Genomic DNA, 12,273 nt, shown 5'->3' on the forward strand with positions numbered 1-12,273 from the left:
CGCACGGGGAGACGAGGGAAAATGTTCTGCATTCCACTCAGTTATGAGCGCGCAAGGCGGCCTGTCACAAGCGTAGCCCTAAGAGTGTGGTCCCCAAAAGGCAGGGTGGCCAGACATAGGCAGGTTGGAATCCTAGAGCCCGCCACTATTCTCGAGCCAGGTCGCCGGCCACGCATCCCTGTCCCCGGAGGGGACATCAGGGTCGTCGGCCACATGTTCCTGTCCCCTGCTCTGGGAAGAATGCAGGGGCCTGAGGGGAGCCGGGGAGAGCCATCCCGGGCTTCCCTGGCGGGAACTGCTCAGACCACATGCCACCGGACGCCAAGGCCATCTGGACTGGGAAACGGAGGCATAAGCTAGAGGGAAAGGAAGAAACAGGGAGGGCCCATTCCTGCTCCCGGAAGAGGAGACAGATTTGATGCTCAGTGTGACAGTCAAATCCACTGGGCTCAGAAAAGCTTCCGGAAGACCAAACACCCCGAGACGGTCGCTCCCACCGCGGCCCTTTATGGTGACAATTCAGTGTAAATAACTGAGAGAATTAACAGATGGGAGGTAAAATATGAAGACTTTTAATAGGACTTGATCTCTCCCACACTCTCCGTCTTTCCTTCCTGACACAGCTCTCCCTGACCCAGAGTGACATCAGCCATATTGGCTCCATGAGAGTGGAGGGCATTGTCCACCCAACCACAGCCGAAATTGACCTCAAGGAAGACATAGGTAAGGTCCTGAGAATTCGGTAGAGGTTCCAAAGGGGAGCCCACTGTTCGGGCAAGTTCTTGTGAAGTTGGCCGTGGTCGACCAGATCTCCTCGACTTGGGGGACCACATCACACTCCGTCCTTTGGGTGTAATTAGACGGCACTACCAGAAAGTAACTAATTTTGTCTTTTTTTTTTTTTTCAACGTTTATTTATTTTTGGGACAGAGAGAGACAGAGCATGAACGGGGGAGGGGCAGAGAGAGAGGGAGACACAGAATCGGAAACAGGCTCCAGGCTCTGAGCCATCAGCCCAGAGCCCGACGCGGGGCTCGAACTCCCAGACTACGAGATCGTGACCTGGCTGAAGTCGGACGCCTAACCGACTGCGCCACCCAGGCGCCCCCTAATTTTGTCTTTAATCTGGGTATATTTTTGAAGTGTTCGCGGACGCATCATGTAAAAACAGATCGTTAGTGCACAGCTTGACGAATTTTCCTCCCAGTGAACGTGTCTGTGTAACCGGCACCTTGATCATGAAGCAGAACCCTATCGGCGCCCCAGAATCCCCCTCCCTCCCCCATCCCTCGTACCATTCCCTCCACGGGTAACCGCTGTCCTGTCCCCTCCCAGCACAGATGGCTGCCGTCTGTTCTGGACTTCATATAAATGAAACCATGCGGTGCGTCTTTGTTCGTATCTTTTGCTCGACTTTGTATCTATGAAACACGCCCGTATTGTTGGGCGTGGTTGCAGTTCGTTCATTTTCTTTGCCGTGCGGTATTCCACTGTAGGAATACACCAGAACGTGGTGACCTTCCACCATCGACAACGTTTGCATAGTTTCTACTTTGGGCAAGGATGCGTAGTGCTGTAAACATTGTCGTATGTGTTTGGGGTAAACCTCCACATTTATTTTGAGCCTAAAAATTAAGAACACCTTTGGTAAAAAGGAAATGGACATCTGGAGAAAGTTGTCTGTGAGGCTGTGTGTTGAGTTACTTTACCGGTGGATCGCAGCCTGTCCCGCGGGTGGTGGAAGGGAGCTGTTCTCGGGGCGAGCTGGAGGAACAGGGAGGGCTAAGGTCTCAAGGGCACTAGAAATAATGGCATTCTAAGTGGTTGCCGCCTTATCCACTTTTACAAGACAGAAGTGCCTTAAACCCTCCATTGAAAAAAGTAAAGAAAGTGAGCAAAAAAGGTCTGGGATTCAGGGCTTGGGTCTCAGCCTTGGGTTGGTAGGACTGGTGGGGGGGGGGGGGGGTTGCCCAGCCCACTAGGCTCACTTAGGTGTCCCCAGGGGCATCAGAGGCCACTTGCTTTGCTGAGAAGGAGATAGGACAGCCTCGGTGCTGGGGGCAGGGTGAACCACAATGCAGAGAAACAGGACTTCTCTTGTATATAGAAACTGTAAAACTTCCTTCTTCATTGTTCAGACCCAGCCCAGGCCTTGTCAACTGCCCTGAACTCCCCCATTGTATGCAAAGACTCCCCCCAGTAGCCTTAGTCTTAATCTGCTTCAAGTGCTATTCTATCATTTCTAGAGTTTGCATTTCTCTATCAGGAAAGCAATCACAATAGTTTTCTTTTTTTAAGTGGCAGGGTGGTAATAGGGTACAAAGAACACTGACATCTGAGCAAAAACTCAGATCACAGCAATGAGGCTTCTGGGGTCAGGATGGGTCTGTGTCCTAGATCTTACCTATTGCCTCCAAGCTGTGTGACTTTAGGCAGATTCCTCAAGCTCTCTGAACCTCACTTGCCTCCCCCTCTAAGTGAGGATAACCATAGCACCCATGTCATAGGGACAGCGTGAAGGTTAAATAAGGTAACACACGGATGAGGCTAGCACAGTGCCGGGCTCATAAACATTTGATAAGTGACGGTCTTTTTTTTTATTGTGGCTGTGCTGTTTAGAAGGAGTCCCTCCTATCATGATTCCATTTTCCACGACCATCACCCAAACCAATCACCCCCTGCAGATAAGACCCTGATTTAGTCTTTTTAAAGCACTGTGTGTCGTTCCAGAAAAATTCGAGCATACACAAAAATAACAGAAGAGCATGACAAAAACCCCATAGACCCAGTTGCCCGAGCCTGCTCTCGTGCTACCCCATCCCCACCCCCCAGTCATCGTATCTGTGGGCTCTTCGGAATGATCAGGGCTAGCATTTCGACAGCATAACTTTTCGACACGTTACCATCATCACAGCTAGAAATAGTAATGTTGTCGCATCCCGGTCACTGTTCACATTTCAGTTGTGTCACAAATACCAATTTGTTTGTGTTTTTAATTTTCTTAATGTTTATTTATTTTTGAGAGAGACAGAGTGTGGGGGTGGGGGGGCGGGGGGCAGGGAGAGAGGGAGACACAGAATCCGAAGCAGGCTCCAGGCTCTGAGCTGTCAGCACAGAGCCCGACACGGGGCTCGAACTCATGGACCGAGAGATCATGACCTGAGCCGAAGTTGGACACTTAAACGACTGAGCCATCCAGCGGCCCCCAGTTTGTTTGTTTTTTTAATGTGTTTGATTCAGGATCCAAGTAAGTCCACACATCACAATTAGCTGATGAATCTCTTATAGCCCCTCGGTTCCCCTTTCATATCTTTTCCCTCTTTCTCTCTCTCTCTCTCTCTTTTTATTTCCAGTTTATTTTTTGAAGAAGCTGGGCCATTTGTCCTGTAGGGTTTCCCAAGTCTGGATTTTATGGATTACATGCTCCTGATGCCATTAAACATGTTTCTTCTCTGTTCTTCTTATAAATTGGTAGTTGGATCTAGAGTCCTAATGAGATTCAGGCTCAAAAACTGGGGGTAAGACTGTTTGGTCAGTGATGGGATATTCTACGTCAGGAGGCGGGTGACTCCCACTGACGCTCCTTCTCCAGGTTTGTCCGTTCCTTAGGGGTTGTGTGGGTGGGAGCCATATCCTAATTCTAGCATTCCTTCCTTTCTTCACTGGAATGCTTCCATAGAGAGAAAGTCCCCCCATCGACATTTCAGGTTGCTTTGTGCTTGGGAGTCTTTGGGGAAGAGGGTGGGCTCGCCTTGCCTTTTACACGCTCCCGTCTGGCCCTTGGCCCCAGTGCAGAGTGCAGGTGCAGAATGCACCTGTTTCCAATGCTTCTCGGCACGTATGGGGCCGCTGGCTGCGGGTCCTGGCCTTCTCCAGGCTTCTGTGACCCAGCAGATCAGCACTGGCCGGGAGTCTGAGCGCCAGGAAGGAGATTCTGAAGGCCCAAGATTACCATTTCCAAATTGTATCACTGAAACCCAGGCACCTTCATGAAGAAATCCCCGCCCCTTCCCAGCCCCAGTGGAAACTGACTGCTGGAACAGGCACCTTTCCTCCATAACCCGCACAACGCCCTGCGGCTCTCCAAATACGCCTGAGGGTGCGGGTGGGGAGTAGGAAGCTCCCTCAGCAGCTCCCACCATCGTAACCGTGAAGAGAGAGCTGAGACTTGCCCCAGACAGCGCGATCACCAAGTTCATTAGAAGATGAAAACACGTGGGGGGAGAGGCCTCATCCCCCACCAAGGGCAGCAACCACCTAGCGGGGACAAGATGCCCTACGTCATCTCGGAGGCATGAGGAGCCCCAGCGCCCAGACGCGGGGTTCCTGCTGGCCAGAGGTGGAGTCCTGCCATCCGTTGGGGGGGTCCACTTGGCCTCCGCGGAAGCACAATCCTGAAATACCGAGTAGAGAATTGTCCTAACATCAGAGACCCAAGGGCTCTCCCGTCAGAAAGGTCCTTAGAGGAGCGCCTCTCAGAGTTGCGTGTTTCCATTGAAAACCCAGGCCCAGGTTGGTGGAACACCACTGCAGGCTGCCCTGACCTTGTCTGGCCTCTGCCCACCAGACTCACTACACACAGGTGGTGGTGAAATAGGATTGGGACCCCTGGAGTCTGCACCCAGAGGTTCCTGCTGTCACCTCGGGCCCGGCGCCAGGCTTAGGACCTGGCGCATGGTCTGTGAGATGCGCCCCCGTGTGGGCCTTCGAATCACCAAGGCACTGAATTTAACCAACACCGCGTGCGGTCCTGAACCCAGAGATCAGAACACTGGAACCGCGATTTTTTTTAAAGTTCACCTTTAGGGGCGCCTGCGTGGCTCAGTTGGTCAAGTGTCACTCTGGGTGTTGGCTCAGGTCACGATCTCACGGTTCCTGAGTTTGAGCCCTGCATGGGGCTCTATGCTGGCAGCTCGGGGCCTGCTTGGGATTCTCTCTCTCTCCCTCTTTCTCTGCCTCTCCCCTGCTCACTCTAAATAGATAGATAGATAAATTCACCCTTAGTACAGCATAGGGTATATAGGCGATGGTATTGTGACCGTGCTGTATGGTGACAGATGGCGGCTACCCTGGTGGGGGAGCACAGCACAATGTGTAGAGTTGCCCAGTCACTATGTTGCACGCCTGAAACTCACGTAACATCGTGTGTCAACTGTACTTCGATTTCTAAAAATCACCTTCAGGATTCATGTCGTGAGACTGCTTATGGCCAAATCACCCCTTAAAAAGGCCCTTTGAAAGAGTTTGCTAGAATCTAAGCCCTGCTGGACAGAAGCCCAGAGACCCCTGCCAGCAGGGACTGCTGGCAACCCGACTGCAAAGTGGGATTCCTGCTTTGCAAGTGCGGTTGGTTATCTGTTTTCTGGCCTACTGAAACTATGCGAAACAGTGTGACCGGTGACTTTGAAAAGGACAACAGCCATGGCTTCCCTTGTTCTCCGCAGGTAAGGCCTTGGAAAAGGCTGGCGGGAAAGAGTTCTTGGAAACGGTAAAGGAGCTCCGCAAATCCCAAGGCCCTTTGGAAGTCGCCGAAGGTAAGCGCGGCGTGGCGCCTGTGTTCCCGGCACCGCCTCGCCACCCTCCCCGCCAGCGCCACGTGCTTCGCGCATGATCAGTTTGCCGAGCAAAATAGGCCTCAGCGAGTCAGAGAGTCGGCATCTCTCAGACAACTCGCGCAGGCCCGCGTACATCACTTCATGCACTCTGGGGACGACAATGGGTCTGGAGAGTTCAAGGCAATTAGCATCAGATCACCCCAGAATGAAGCTGTTGGGTAACTTACACTCATCATGCTGTCCTACCATCACCACTGTCCAACCCCACACTTCTTCTGTCACCCCCAGTGGTGACTCCCTTCCCCCTCCGCCAGCCCCTGGCAACCCCCAGTCCGCCTTCTGCCTCCATGGATGTGCCTGTTCTGGACATTTCACGTCAACAGAATCACGGGCCATGTGACCTTTGGTATCTAGCCTCCCTGACTTCATATAATCCTATCAAGGTTCATCCACGTTGTAGGATGCATCAGTGCTTTGTTCCCTTTTTAGGGCTGAATAATATTCCATTATGTGGACCCATTTCATCAGGTGGGTTGTTTCTACCTTTGGCTCTTGCAAAGAGAGCTGCTGTGCGTGAACACTGTTGCCCAAGTTTTTCAGGGATGTTGGGTAACTTTTTGACAGGTGGCTCCAACTTCAGATCCTTGTCCCCCCCACGTGCACACACATCACCTCCGGGGACCGCGTACTCAGTGCCAAGTGCTGTCCCGATGCCGGGGCTCCGAAGGCAACGAAACCCACTCCTGCCCTCAAGCACTGGACGGTCCAGGAGGAGAGACAGACAACATAAGAGGGGCACAGGGAGGGAGCCATGCCCTCTGGAGCTGGGGAGGCTCCAGCGAGGGTGTAAGAACCCCTGGGGGCAGGGACGCTGGGCAGTAAGGGCATCGTGTGTGACAAGGTCCGGGTCCTGAGCCAGCATTTGAGAGTTTAAGCTGGGCCCTGTCATGATCAGATCTGTTGCCAGAAAAGTAATGGGGCTATGTGGGATTTAAGAAACAAAACAGATGAGCTCATGGGAGGGAGAAAAAAGAGAGGGAAGCAAACCATAAGAGAGTCTTAATGATAGAGAACAAACTGGAGGTTGATGGAGGAGTGGGGGGCGGGGATGGGCTAAACGGGTGATGGGCACGGAGGAGGGCACTTTTTGGGATGAGCACTGGGTGTTGTATGTAGTTGATGAATTACCGAATTCCGCTCCTGAAACCGATATCGCACTGTATGTTAACTAGCCAGAATTCAAATAAAATTTTGAAAAGAGAAAGGAAAAGAAAAGAAAAGGGGCTTCCAGTCAAGAGAAAACGTGAGTCCTCCCTTTCAAATTGCACCTACCACGCCCCATACATAGAGCAATGGTAGAATTTCACACTTAAAATTGTGAGACAGAGCCGCGTGGAGATGTGAGACAACCATTCGGGCGGGCAGGGACAGAAGGGCGGGAGGCGGCAGCAGCAGGGAAGGTCGAGGCCGCAGGCCGCTGGGCCCCAGGTCCAGTCACGAGTGGGGGAAGGCCTCCAACCAACTGCTGCCAGGGTGGGAAGGAGAGAAAACTAGCTGTTCTGCACAGGGTGAGAGGCTCCAATGCACTTAGAAATAGAGTTCCAGAGGCAGAAATAGAAGCTAGAGAAGCAGTCTTTAAAAAATCATGGCTGGGGCGCCTGGGTGGCTCAGTTGGTCGAGTGTCCGACTTCGGCTCAAGTCATGATCTCATGGTCCACGAGTTCGAGCCCCATGTCGGGCTGGCTGCTGTCAGGACGGAGCCTGCTTTGGATCCTCTGTCCCCCTCTCTCTCTGCCCCCACTGCTCATGCGTGCGCTCTCTCAAAAATAAATAAAAAACATTAAGTAAAAACACATTTTAAAACAACATGGCTAAGGGACACCCGGGCGGCTCAGTCAATTGAGCATCCAACTCTCAATTTTGGCTCAGGTCAGGATTGCAGGGCCCTGAGACAGAGCCCCACGTCGGGCTCCGGGCTGAGTGCGGAGCCTGCTTGAGATTCTCTCTCTTTTCCTCTCTCTCTCTGCTCCTCCCTCGCCTGTATGTGCATGTGCTCTCTCTCTCTTTCTCAAAATAAATTAAAATAACAATAAAGAAGTTCAAAAATCAAGAGAAACCTGCAAAGCAAGCTGAGGGGAAAGGCAGACAACGTAAAGACCATTCTGACCACAGACTTCTCATCAGCAACCGAAGATTCTTGGAAGTGGGAAAAAAATGGCCTCAAAGCCCCCAGGGGAAATACCATCAACCACAAACTCCACACGCCGCTCTGTTACTATTCAGGAGGTGGCGCGAAAGACACCGTGTTCGGACACACACAAGCTGGGTGGCAGAAATCACAGGCCCTTTTGCTGCAAGGCCCACGGGAGAGAAATGAATCCAGAAGGAAGGGGAAGGCTTCAGGAATAATCATGAGCTAAGAAAGTGGGGCAGGTATGTGAGGTCCAAGCACCCGTGGCCTGGGACCCATCCGTGGTAGCTCTGTTGGAAGAAGGGATTGGTGAGGTTGAATCTGGAAGAGGGGAGACATCAGTGTGACATTTAGTTTAAAAATGCCATCCCTTATAAGACATGCCCTAATTGTATACATCATTAAGAAAGAATAAATAGCCAAGGGGCGCCTGGGTGGCTCAGTAGGTTGAGCCTCCGCCTTCGGCTCAGGTCGTGATCTCACGACTTGTGAGTTCGAGCCCCCCATCGGGCTCTGTGCTGACAGCTCAGAGCCTGGAGCCTGCTTCGGATTCTGTGTCTCCCTCTCTCTCTGCCCCTCCCCTGCTCGTGCTCTGTCTCTCTCAAAAATAAATAAACCTTAAAAAAAAAAAAAAGGAATAACCATCCAAGATGGGATATCTAATAGGAGACCCCACATAAAGCTGGGAATGTTCCATTCGAGAGCAAGCAAGACTTGAACCCACCACGCAGAAAGGGCAGCAAGTATGTATCTTGACCTTGACCTTGGGTGGACTGAGGGGAAAAAAAACCCTTCTAGAGAATTTGAGCCATAAGCTGGTACTCTTATGGATTTGCTGCCGAATCCAGTGCGGCCCAGAAACCTCAGGCAGGGAGGTTAGTGGAACATGAGACCAGTTTGGTAGTGACCCCAGGTGACAAGCAGATGCCACTTCTGTCTGGAATAACTCCGCTCAGTCCGGGCTGGCAGCCGTCGTAAGATGCATCCTGATTCCAGCTGGGAAGCTGAATGGGAAGCAGGAGAGATGAAGCAGAGGGTCTTTGAATGAGACAAGTCAGAGGAAACCAGCTGACGTTTCCAGTGACAGATGGAGAAGGGGGGGATCGGGCTTCGGAACCAGGGGCACCGGAAAGTTGGCTGAGGTGCACGTCCCTGGTGAGAGGTTGGGAAAAACTGAGGAAGAAAATGGCTTGCAGGTAGTTGCCTAAGAGCTGCCTGAGTGCCGCCTGCAGCAGCGAGAAGAGACCCGGGCCCAGACAGATAGGAAGAAGAGAGGCTGTTGCAGGAAACTGAGGCAGAAGGAAAATCATGGTGTCAGGGAGACCAAGGATTGGCAGCTTCCCATCAGGACAAGGGGCCACCCCGGAGCCCCCTTCAGCTGCAGTAACTCTGAGAAGGTGCAGGGCCTTCCAGAATGTGATGGCTTGCCTGAGGGAAGGTTCTGGAGGCTCCTCGCAGTGACACTGCTGCCCTGAGAGCACAGGTCTTCACCGGTGAAGGTGGCTCCCCAGGTGACACCACATCAGTGCCTTGGTGCCTCTACCAAGTCTCAGCATCCCAGTCCCCAAGATACCTTAACCCTTGTCCTGGGCACATCAAGGGAACATTCTATATCATTACAGCTTCAAGCCGTATTGTCCGTTTTCAGTTGCCACGGGAATACCTTGTCTTAGGATACCTTCAAAATCTAGTGTAGTCGAGGGCCTCAAAAGGGAAGAGAAGGGTTTGTTTTAATAGATTCAATGATTGACATAATACTGCCATCTAGGAGCATATTCCTGTTATTTAAATGACTTTACATTAGGGGCTCTCGGGTGGCTCAGTCAGTTAAGCATCTGACTCTTGATATCAGCTCAGGTCATGATCCCAGGGTCATGGGATCGAGCCCCAAGTCAGCATGGAGCCTTCTTGGGATTCTCTCTCCCTTCCTCTCTGCACCCCCCTCCTGCTCGTGTGTGCACTGTCTCTCTCTCTCTCTCTCTCTCTCTCTCTCTCTCTCTCTCTCAAAAATAAGTAAACATTAGGGGCAACTGGGTGGCTCAGTCAGTTAAGCATCTGACAGTTAAGCAACTTCGGCCCAGGTCATGATCTCGCCATTCGGGAGTGCAAGCCCCGCGTCGGGCTCTGTGCTGACAGCTTGGAGCCTGAGCCTGCTTCAGACTCTGTGTCTTCCTCTCTCTCTGCCCCCTCCCACTCCCACTCTGTCCCTCTCTCAAAAATAAATAAACATTAAAAAAAATACTGTAAATGACTTTACATTAAAAAGACACCATTCAGCTGGTAACATGATTATATTTTAAATTTATGTAAAATAAATCCACCCAGTATGTGAAGAGCCAGCAGACGAGAGTAGAGAAGCCTCAGAGAAATTGCCCCCAGCAGTGGGACCAATGCCAAGTGTCCCCGGTTCTCTGGAGAACAGCCCCGGACTCCGGCCCGGGGACATTCTGCTCCTGGTGTGCAAATGTACACGGTCATAGAGTCCACCCGGTCACGCCCCCTGCCTCCTGTATTTATGTTGGCAAATTTCCTTCACTCACTTACCCGTCAGGCGGCCCGCACCCAGCAGGGCTCTGGGAAGGCAACGGGCCGACCCCAAAGGTCCACAAAGAGTGTCCACCCGCCCAACCCGGCAGGTGCAGCCATTAGTTCGCCAACACTGTGGATGTTGCTAGGAAACACTTCTCAAAAACTAGGCGGGCATCGTGTATTTCAACTAAATCTTTCTAATCAACCCCCCACACCGCTCCAGAACGCAGCAGGCACCTGTCTATGTTACTAGCACACCCGGTTCCTTGAGGGGCACGGAGCCCCAGCTCTGCAAGGTGGGCGGCTTAGGGGAGGTAGCGCGCGGCTGTGGCCGAAGAATAGCCAGTGGGTCAGACCCAACTGCTCGGCATGGGATCGGGGGAGTAAAAAGGAGCACGAACGGAAGCAACGAGACAAGGCTGGTGTAAGTCGACTTCACAACCCGTTTTGAACCCCTGCCCCCAGTGCGGGCTCCTCAGTGACGGAAAGACTGTCCTGCCCGGGGGCATGTGCAACGGAGTGGTGCGGCGGTTCTCAATTTACGGAGGGCCCTAGACCACATACGCACGCACACGCACGCACGCACACACGCGCAAGTCCCGCACCGGCCCTACTGAGCCGGGATCCTGGGGGCCCGGTGGGGGCGGCAGGGCCTACGCATCTAATAATTAAAAGCTGTTGTATTCGTTTCCTATCACTGCTTGTGACCAGTTACCACAAACTTAGTGGCTTCAGACAACACAGACCGACTCTCGATGAGTGTCAGAGGTCAGAAGTCCACGGTCAGTGTGAAAGAACTAAGATGAGGTTGTTGGCAGAGCGGGTTCCTTCGCGGGGAAGCTGCTCCTTGCCCCTCCCAGCTTCCGGGCTGGGCCGTTCAGGGCTCCTGGACACATCGCCCCAAGCTCTGCTCCGTCCTTACTTCGCCTTCTCCTGCCTTTGGCCTTGTTGCCTCCCACTTAGAAGGACCCGGGTGATCCACTGACGGCACACCCAGCTAACCCAGGATAACCACCCCGTCCCACGATCCTTCACTTAATCACACCTGCAGAGTCCCTTCCGCCACGTAAGGTCACGCTCCCAGGGTCCAGGGACGAGGACGTGGACATTTGGGGAAGGCCATTCCTCAGCTGTCGGGGTGATTCTGGCGTGTACCTTTGACTGGGAGCCACCGTCAGTAGGTGGCCTGGCCGAGTGACGGGGTGGCAGAGCACGGGCAAGTCACATCGGCTTTTAACGCATCCGTCTGCAGCTGGTGCTGACCGTCCAGGGCAATTCCAACAGCGCAAATGCACGGTCCCATCAGAAGCACAGAACCCGGGGCGCCTGGGTGACTCAGTGAAGCATCAACTCTTGGTTTTGGCTCAGGTCACGAGCCCATGGTTCATGAGTTCGAGCCCCCAGTCGAGCTCTGCACTGTGCGGGGCCTTGTTGAGTGTCTCTCTCTCTCTCTCTCTCTCTCTCTCTGCCTCTCCCTGGCTGGTGCTTTCTCTCCTTCAAAATAAATAAATTAAAAAAAAGAAGAAGCATGGAACGTTGCTCAGCTAGCTGCTCTGGCTTCCCTGTCCGCACACAGGGACAGGGGGGGTTCCGCCCAGCCCCCAGGAGGAAGGCGGAGACCTAGGAAATAACCCGCAGTGTTTCTCTCTCCTGTCCCAGCCGCTGTCAGCCAATCCAGCGGACTTGCAGCCAAATTTGTCATCCACTGTCACATCCCTCAGTGGGGCTCCGACAAATGTGAAGAACAGCTCGAAGAGACCATCAAAAACTGCCTGTCGGCGGCAGAGGACAAGAAGCTGAAGTCTGTGGCGTTCCCACCGTTTCCCAGCGGCAGGTAAGGCGCGCTCCTCGGGGTGGGCGGGAGGTTCGGAATGTGCTCGTCCAGCCCACTCCTGGGGGCCTGCTGCCCTCCTACTTAGGCACATCCAGTCTGCCCATTCCAGAAGACGTGACCCAGGGCTGCCGGCCCGGCCAAGCATGTTGACCAGGGGATGGGGC

General features: G+C 53.0%; 1 protein-coding gene across 1 annotated transcript in view; it reads left to right on the forward strand.

Moving 5' to 3' along the window:
* Positions 1-12,273, forward strand: part of LOC106967157 (core histone macro-H2A.2) — a 58,254-nt gene that overhangs the window by 43,334 nt on the left and 2,647 nt on the right. The window contains exons 6-8 of the mRNA XM_027062172.2: positions 624-723; positions 5,445-5,534; positions 11,935-12,109. Of these exons, the coding sequence (XP_026917973.1) occupies positions 624-723; positions 5,445-5,534; positions 11,935-12,109 (365 nt within the window). The remainder of the gene's footprint in view (positions 1-623; positions 724-5,444; positions 5,535-11,934; positions 12,110-12,273) is intronic.

This window comes from Acinonyx jubatus, chromosome D2, assembly GCF_027475565.1.
Source record: "Acinonyx jubatus isolate Ajub_Pintada_27869175 chromosome D2, VMU_Ajub_asm_v1.0, whole genome shotgun sequence".
NCBI classification, from domain to species: domain Eukaryota; kingdom Metazoa; phylum Chordata; class Mammalia; order Carnivora; family Felidae; genus Acinonyx; species Acinonyx jubatus.